This window comes from Hylobates moloch, unplaced genomic scaffold (assembly GCF_009828535.3).
Source record: "Hylobates moloch isolate HMO894 unplaced genomic scaffold, HMol_V3 SCAFFOLD_10, whole genome shotgun sequence".
Lineage (NCBI taxonomy): Eukaryota > Metazoa > Chordata > Mammalia > Primates > Hylobatidae > Hylobates > Hylobates moloch.
The window spans coordinates 85,412,304-85,421,504 of NW_026652285.1; the positions used below are offsets into that span (position 1 = coordinate 85,412,304).

Below are 9,201 nucleotides of genomic sequence, written 5' to 3' on the forward strand. Positions count from 1 at the left end.
ACGTACAGGCTGGTCTTGAACTCCTGACCTAAAGTGATCCGCCTACCTCATTTTTCCTGTATGTTCTAGTGTTATTTCAGGGATCTCCTTTGCCTCACTCTGGCCATTCCAAAACATATGTATATTCTAAAACATATATATGTTTCATTTATATAAATCCAAATAAAAATATTAAAATTGCAAGTGAGATATTTTTGGCCTTAATCTTTGAATTTCAGTGTTATCTGTAGAGCAGGTGTGCTAACTCCTATAATTCTGGGCAATGCCCATGTGGTTCTTGGCTGCTTCAAGCCATCTCAGGTCTGATTTTCACACAAGCTCAACAGCATTGGGCTAGAAGGATACCGCCCTCCCACTCTGCGCCACTTTGAATAGAAGTCCAAGCTTTCGCTTTCTTGCCCTGACTTTGATTCTTCACATTGCTGAGGAGCAGTGATTGAAGCTTAATCTCATTGTCTACAGTCTGTCTCCTCTATGGAGCTGCACTATTCTTTCCCATCTCAATTATTTCTGATGTAACCCAAACACTCTGTCTCCCCACTGCCTTTTTTCTTTTGTAAAGACTTGGAAAGGGTCAGTTCCAGAGGCTCGAGCCCTGTGTTCTGACTTCCACAGACAGAGGCCTGCCACTCTTAAATTTACAGGTCATCATTCTGAGCAATAATTTTTTTTGAAGAGTAGTCCTAAAAGCTCACTAAAAAGTTGCATTTGTATTTAACTTAAATAGATAACCTTATGTGTAGTCCATGTTTCTGGACTCTATACCTGATTTTGAATCACTGGACTTAAATTATTGGACTTACAACACTGATACATCTTGTAAGTGAACCTAAGCAAAGAATACCAGGCCTACATCCCACTCCCCGCAAGATAACTGGGAAAGACACAAAGCCACGCTGAGGAGGAGCCATGGTCTGATATTGTCCAGTGAGTGTCTCTTGGCCTCAGAATGCTGCCACTTCCTGCAGTTCCAGCCCTCGGCTGTGGTCCATTCTGAGTAAGTGAATTCCTCTGTTAAAACTTGCACACAGTAAGGAGATGGCGTCACCAACAGCCAGAGAAGTCAAGGGTCCTGATCCATCCAGAGACAAGGTGAAAAGGCAGGCTGGTGGGGAAAGGGGAACCAGCAGATTAGGCCAAGAGTGTAGCATCATGAAACGTGATGTCTTCATGAGGAATGCGAGGAAATAAAGCATTTGCTGTACGTATCTAACCCGTATGAGAGAGACCCCACTTCTTCAGAGGAAAGTATACCAAGGAGGTCAGAACTTCGGCCAACTCCATGACTTCAATGGTAAAGAATGGCGCACGGGCCAAACAGGATGCATACCATCACCAAGCAGTATCGGGGTCTCACTGGCTAAAGACATGTTACAAAGGTGCCCTCAGTCACCTGCCCAGAGACTAAAGCAGGGCCGAGGCAGGGAAAAACACACAAGGATACTGATCTTTAGCTGCTGGCTTCCTGGGGTCTTGATGCCTTGGAGATGAAGGATAATGGGTGAGCCTGAAAGGCAGTCTTTGGGGGTTTCAGCTGACCCATCTCCCTCCATTTGCATCTTAGAGGCCACTCTTCTAAAAAGTACAGGTGCATACCTGGTAGGCAGGGAATCTATGCCACTTGGTCAGGTCAACACTTTCAGACCTCATTCTCCCTGGTCAGGTTTATGATCATTAAGTCTAAAACATCTGCTCTTTTTCCTCAAGCAATAGTTACACCTGGGTGGCTGGAGAAGCCACTCCAGGTAATGGTACAGCAGGCTGTCCTTACTATGGAAGTTTGGCTGTGGCCACAGCTGTTGGCAGAGTGCCCACAAGACATGGTCCTGCCTCTATTCTCTGAGGGAACTACCCTGTCTCCCTTGAGAGGAGCTGAGTTCTAGAAGACTGCTGTAGGAGAGATTTGGTTTAAAGTTCTTTAAGTCAATGCTATTTCTGTCTGTGGCAGAACCCTGTGTCCAGGACAGAATAGATGGAGGCAGTGGGGTGCTGGTAAACCAGCTTTCTGGAAGAAAAATCACAACCACCACCGATTCATAGCACTTGTCAATTTTCATGGTGTAAATACCTCCACCATGATCAGATTTCAGGCTACCAAAGGTTTAAAAACCAGTTCACAAAAAATCCTGAATATTTAACAATTGGCCAGCAGGGGCTGGCTCCAGCAGATCCAGGGCTCTGGGGAGCTGGGTTGCGTAAGACATCTTTTTTCTCTGATGCTTTGAAATGTTATGAGCTTACTGTGTTCCTAAACTTCAGCTACAGAATCAAAACAGGGCAGAGACTTTCTGAAACTATCCTTACTCCCCCTTACCCTCACCAAGAGCTGAGGCTTTCATTTTAGTCCTTGAAAGAAGACTTCAAAAGTCGCAATTCTTGTTCTCTTTTCCAGATATTTTGAGTGTCACAAGTTAGAATCTGATGAAGAACTTCAGGTAGAAAGAATGTAAGAGCCAAATCTATGTGAGTTCTCAGGAATGAGTCTATACAACATGGTACCAGGGGATACATAGGGATAGCATCTTGACATCACCTTTTTTTTTTGAGATGGAGTCTCGCTCTGTCGCCCAGGCTGGAGTGCAGTGACGCAATCATGGCTCACTGCAAGCTCCGCCTCCCGGGTTCATGCCATTCTCCTGCCTCAGCCTCTCCGAGTAGCTGGGACTACAGACACCCGCCACCACGCCTGGCTAATTTTTTTGTATTTTTAGTAGAGACGGGGTTTCACCGTGGTCTCGATCCCCTGACCTCATGATCCGCCTGCCTCGGCCTCCCAAAATGCTGGGATTACAAGTGTGAGCCACCGCGCCCGGCCGACATCACCTCTTAACCATGGGACTGGACAGTAGCAGAAGATGGATGGCTTTGTAATGCTGAGCAATGGGAAGAAGGAGTTTTAAAAAAGGTTTTAGGACTTCATGTATCTTTTGAGGAGAACTAACAGCAGGCTGCTTACCTCCAGTATCTTGATTCCAAATCTTCACCTTGCAATCATGTGATGAGGTAGCAATTAAAGGCATCAAGGCCAATGCTCTTGGTAGAAAGACGCAGGATGCGACAGTCTGGAAATGCCCCTTATACTCACATATTCTGTTTCGAGTCTGTCTTAGGTCCCACAACTGAAAAGTAATGACATGGACCAGCTCATACTCACTTGTCTAGCTTCATTCATGAATATCCATCTCCCCCCACTCCCACGATGCACCTATTCCCTCCACTTACCTGCTCACGTAGCTACCCCTTATCTTCATCCATCCACAGACCCAACAACCCATCCATCCACAGACCCAACGACCCATCCATCCGGTGATTATTTTAAGCCTCAACTATGTCTCAAACAACCCTGGTTAAGAATGTATCATAAGAGTTTTTGCCTTTTTAATGGTTAGGGAAGTAAAAGCTCCTACAGCATGATGGTGTTCCATCATGGAGAACCCATGGGGAGCCCCAAACAACAGTATGGGGTTGTTTGCTTTCATGGCAACTCAAGAGCTGCCTTATTTCAACCTCTTGGCATCTGTGGGTCCTGTGGGGACTCCTTGGTTAGAAGTACCCCATAGGTATAAGTACATCTAGGTGCAGACATTCTGATTTAATGCCTAGATGCTGAACCTTGATGTGTGAAGATTAGTGTCTACAAGAGGGAAGTGCCAGTCAGTGCTACCAGTCCCTCTCATTGATACAGATCAGATCACAGCTGGAGAATAATGTTCAGAGAGGAGAGCAAATTGAATTATGTCCAAAAAGATAATGAAGTTATTGGACAGCATGTTATCCAGGGAATAGCTGTAGGAGCTGGAAATGTTTCACTTAGAAAAGAGATGCTACATTCAAAGGCTGCAACACCCCAATCTACCATTTACTAGGAATGTGGTCTTGTGCAAGAGATGTCAACTTGCCATGCCTCTATTTCCTTATCTGTGAAATGGGAATTATAATAGTACCTAACTCATGGGGTTGTTTTTAAGGATTAAATGAGATATTACATGTAACGTGCTCATCCCAGTGCCCAGCACACAAGAAATGTTCAATAAAATAGGAGGCATAATTGTTCTGTTTGAATACTAGATAACCCTTTTAATGGATATTCTACAATTATGAATCTAAGGTGCTTTGGAGGAACCTAGGCAATCTATTCCAAAATTAACTGCAAGGAAAGTATATGAGTAAGGGATGGAGTAGGCCCTGGAACAACACTAGAGCTCTAAATTTCCTAAAAAGCTTGAGCTTCTTTTACTATGGCCATGCCTATAATGGGAATAGATCTGGTTCTTCAAACAGTCCCTCCCCTCTCTAAGCTCTACTGGGAGTAAAGACATCAGCAGGCTGGTTCTGTGTTTAGCTCCTCCCCATCTTGACTCTCATCCCATTCCTCTTTCCTACTACCAATTCAGAGAGCCCTAAGTTGATGAATGTTTCTTTTCTTTTCTTTCTTTATTTTTTTGAGATGGGGTCTCCCTTGTTGCCCAGGCTGGCCTCAAACTCCTAGGCTCAGTTGATCCTCCCACCTCAGCCTCTGAATAGCTTGGACTATAGGCACATGCCACCATGCCTAGCTAACTTTTTATGTTTTTTATAGATACAGGGTCTTGCTCTGTTGCCCAAGCTAGTCTCAAACTCCTGGGCTCAAGTAATCCTCCCGCCTCGGCCTCCCCTATGAATGTTTCTTAAATGAAGCAACTGGAATGCAAAGGATCACTCACAGTATGCTTTTGAAAGAGGCCTGAGCTATTAGCAAAGCCCGCCTGTGTAGCACAGCTACAGGCATGAGGCCAGAGTAAGTGATCTGTTCATCAGCAACCAGATACCTGGACCTCACACAGTCTCCTACCGTGGCTTCACAGCCTTCTCCTCCAAAGCCATTGCTGCAGGAGATACACTTGTGTCCATCCACACTGACTTCACAGTAGGTTTGAATGTGCTGCTTTGCAGGAAACATATGAGCTACCTGCAGCCCCCGACTGTCCCATAATCTGAAAGAGATTAGGGCAGGAAATTAGCTTGTAGTAAATGTGGCTGAAATATACCCGTATTGTCCCACTACCATAGAAGTCTTGGCTCTTTGCTGTGTAGGCCAGTCACATTGGAATGGCATGAATTACCTAAAAACAGCAGCATGAACCAGATCAATCTCTGAGACTCTAAAGTTGGCAGGAACTAACCAAATTGAATGACATCTGACTTCTTCCTATTTTGAGATCAGTTAATAGAAATTGAGACCAAGCATCTTAATTGTACAAGTTAATTTGTTAATTTGGTCCTTTGAGACAATGCTTTCCGTGGACGAAAGGATATTTCTGTGCCTGTGACTTAAATTTTTAAAAAGATACTTATTATGATATGGGAGATCAGTCATCATTCAGAATTAGTTACAAAGGATTTACATATAGGTCATGGCCAACCTTGGCTATGGGGTCCACTGGGGAGTGTTTTGTTTTGCTTCTTATTTCATTTTTACCTCTTTACCCCATTCCTACCATTTTCTAAGGAGAATCTCTTCTGAGATCCAAAGTTTCTAGTTATCCTCTCCGGTCTAAGAACTATTGACTTTACTGACTCCCCTGATGCTGATTTCGACCCTGCTTCCACAGGGAGGGCTTCAGCTGAAGGCTGGGTGACTGAGAACACCAGGAGCCATGCAGGGTAGCAATGAGAGCTAGGCAGCCCGACAGGGTGGGACAAGCAAGTGACTGATTCTGGGGTTAATCTGAACACGTTCACACAGCAAGAGCTGGCTGAATCAGATGCTTTGAAACCATCCAAAACAGGGACTTTTACCTGGCTGATCTCATGGCATACAACCTCTACCTTAATGATCCATGGGGCCAGAGCAGAGAGGCCCCAGCACCAGTGAAGGGCAGAGGAACAGAAGGCTCTGGGAAGGGCAGAGCAATGTGGAGAATCAGAGTGGGAATGGAGCCATGTATGCATGGGAGCCACAAACCTCACAAGAAACACTTTCACAGCTGCTCAGTAAGCCCACCTGAGGGTTTTATCTTCAGAGGTCTGTAGTATGTATGGTTCTCTGGGGACCCAGCACAGGTGAGTGACCTAGAAAAAGCAAAATGTTCAGAACTTCTCCACACCAAGTCATTCCTCTGTTGTAATTGCTGTCAAATGTGCTAACTAGCATCACTGTGCCTCTTCTCAAGGATTCCGAACTAGCAAATTCATTTACAGGCATCTTAGGTTTTGCAGATACCTGTCAGTCATGTTCTACCTGCAACTCCTAGGTTATCAGCAGCAAGGTAATAGCTGGGCCAGTTGTCAGCACCAAAATACATGCAGGCACCCTTAGAGTGCCTGAAACCCCAGCTGTGTGGCAGATAGAACAGCCCCTGTTGTAAGGTGGGTTCACTGAAGCTCTAGCCCCAACACCTCATGGGGATCAGGAAGAGTATTCATGTTTCTCTTTATCCCTGCTGGACAGGCATAAAACAGTTTCCAAAATAACCCAAAATAACAGGACTTTCTTTTCTTCCAGGGCATGGGGCAAGCACATCTGATCATTGGCAGTCATCTTCAAAATTAGAAAAGATGACTGGGACTGAAATTTGACAACCACTAAAAGAACATCTACTATGGGTCAGACACAATGACAGGTATTTCACATCTAGTATCTGAATTCATCCTCTGAAGAACCTTAGCAGGTGATAGAATTCTCCCCATTTTATAAATGAAGACACAGACACTCTAAGAGCTTAAGTAACTTCCTTGAGATAACATAACTGGTAAGTAATAGATTCATGATTTTAACCTGAGTATGACTGACTCCAAAGGCTCTGCAGTTTATACCAGTCTGCTACTAGCAAACAACTGGTCCTTCAAAAGCAATGCGAATTCTACATAAAGCAAAAGGTAATGCTTATTTCTCCACATGATGTTACACATATGAACATACAATAAGCATAAGCTGTGAGGTCCTGGAAGACAGGAACTATGTTCTTGGTCACTAACCCTGTTCCTAGCACAGTGTCTGGCCCACAGAAGAAATGGAATAATAAAAGAAATAATGAAGACACCATTTTAAATTCCAATATAAGTGAGTAAAATCATTGTCTGGAGCAGCAGACTCAAGGGACCATCTAATCTAATAACCCTGAGAGGCCAGGGTCTCACAGCAGGTTAGGGGACAGCAATTGGGACCCAGGCTCTAATTTCTGCTCATGGGCCTCCTGATTTCTCTCCCGAGCCTTTCCTTCACCCCATGCTCCTTTCTGCTGCCCTGTTCTGTACCAAGTTTGAGTTCATACCACGTTCCTGGAAACAGATGCTCTTTCCACACTCTGTCCTGTCACCACATCCCACAGAAGCAGGGTGTTGTCCCGAGAGCCAGTGCACAGCTGTGATGAGTCTTTGGAAACAATGGTGAGAAGACAGCCTGTGAGTGGGGACCTGAACAGGGCTTTTCAGAAAGCACAAAGGCATTGGGAAGAGGTCCACTTTGTTTTACCTGGACTCACAGCCAATCCGGTGACCACCATGGCATGGCCACACAATTGCTGCCTTGGTTGTGAGGAACCATGCAAGTCCCACATCATGACCATCCTGTCACGAGAGGCGCTGAAGAACTGGCTGGATTCGGGAATACAGGCTACCTGCTCAGGGAAAAAACAACAACACTGATATAGCTCTGGTGTGCTAGTTGGACTGGACTTTAAATTGGGGGAAAGGTGAGTCTGCATAACTCCCTCCCCACACACACTTCTTCTTTTTTTTTTTTTTTTTTTTTTTGAGACGGAGTCTCGCTCTGTTGCCCAGGCTGGAGTGCAGTGGCGCAGTCTCGGCTCACTGCAAGCTCCGCCTCCCGGGTTCACGCCATTCTCCTGCCTCAGCCTCTCCGAGTAGCTGGGACTACAGGCGCCCGCCACCACGCCCGGCTAATTTTTTTTGTATTTTTAGTAGAGACGGGGTTTCACCTTGGTCTCGATCTCCTGACCTCATGATCCGCCCGCCTCGACCTCCCGAAGTGCTGGGATTACAAGCGTGAGCCACCGCGCCCGGCCATTTCCACCTTTTTCAATGTTGTGCTACCTTTTCCTTTATGTAGCAGATTTCCTCCAGTCCTTCAGGGTAAGACTAAAAATCTCACCTCCTCAGATCATGTCACCTTGGTGAGGATGTTTCCCCTCTTGGGCTTCCTATAGAACTTCTCCTGTGGGATTCCTTTTGCACTTGATCATCACCACACCCCAAAAATGGATGCTGTACTGTTATGCCAGGTGATTCTGTTATACTTATGATGAATTTGAAGTGAATCTCTGTTCCATTTTATGCTTTTTACCTTGAATACAACTTTGCTTGATATTATTATCACCCCAACTCCTGCTCTGTTTGTTTACATTTGACTGATATATCTTTGCTGACCTGTTCTTACTGTTCTGATCTCTTCCATCGTGTTTCTTTGTTTTTGTAATTGTGGTAAATATACATAAAACTTACCATTTTAACCATTTTTAAGTGTACAACTCAGTGGCAACAAGTACATTCATTGTTGTGTAACCATCACCACTATCATCTCTAGAACTTTTTCATCATCCCAAACTGAAACTCTACAACCTTTAAACAATTACTCTCTATTTTCCTCTCCCCGCAGCCGCTGGCACCCACCATTATTCTACTTTCTGTCTCTGTGGACTTAACTATTCTAGGTACCTCATATAAGTGGAATCATACCATATTTGTCCTTTTGTGTCCGGCTCTTACTTAGCATAATGTTTTCAGGGTTCAGCCATGTTGTAACATGTATCAGAATTTCATTCCCTTTTTTTTTTTTTTTTTTTTTGAGACAGGGTCTTGCTCTGTCACCCAGACTGCAGTGCAGTGACCTGGTCTCGGTTCACTGCAACCTTCCCTTCCCGGGCTCAAGCAATCCACTTGCCTCAGCCTCCTGAATAGCTGGGACTGTAAGTGTGTGCCACCATACCTGACTAATTTTTGTATTTTCTGTAGAGACAGGGTTTTGCCATGTTGCTCAGGCTGGCCTCGAACTCCCGGGCTCAAGTGATCTACCTGCCTGGGCCTCCCACAATGCTGGGTTTACAAGCATGAGCCACTGTGCCTGGCCTATTTCATTCCTTTTTAAGGCTGAAAAATAGCCCACTGTATGTATATTGCTGCATTTTGTTTATCCATGAATCTGTCACAGGACATTTGGGTTGTTTCCAGCTTTTGGCTATTATAAACAATGCTGCTATATAT

At 44.8% G+C, this 9,201-nt stretch overlaps 1 protein-coding gene across 2 annotated transcripts in view; it reads right to left on the reverse strand.

Annotated features, from left to right (window-relative positions):
- Nucleotides 1-766: 766 nt before the first annotated feature.
- The window catches only part of WDR31 (WD repeat domain 31), a 24,462-nt gene continuing 16,027 nt past the window's right edge, over nt 767-9,201 (reverse strand). For both annotated transcript variants that reach the window (XM_058445206.1, XM_058445205.1), the window contains exons 6-11: nt 7,454-7,598; nt 7,254-7,354; nt 5,984-6,051; nt 4,832-4,973; nt 2,957-3,119; nt 767-1,105 (exon numbers count right to left, since the gene is read on the reverse strand). In XM_058445206.1, the coding sequence (XP_058301189.1) occupies nt 945-1,105; nt 2,957-3,119; nt 4,832-4,973; nt 5,984-6,051; nt 7,254-7,354; nt 7,454-7,598 (780 nt within the window). In that variant the 3' untranslated portion in view covers nt 767-944. The remainder of the gene's footprint in view (nt 1,106-2,956; nt 3,120-4,831; nt 4,974-5,983; nt 6,052-7,253; nt 7,355-7,453; nt 7,599-9,201) is intronic.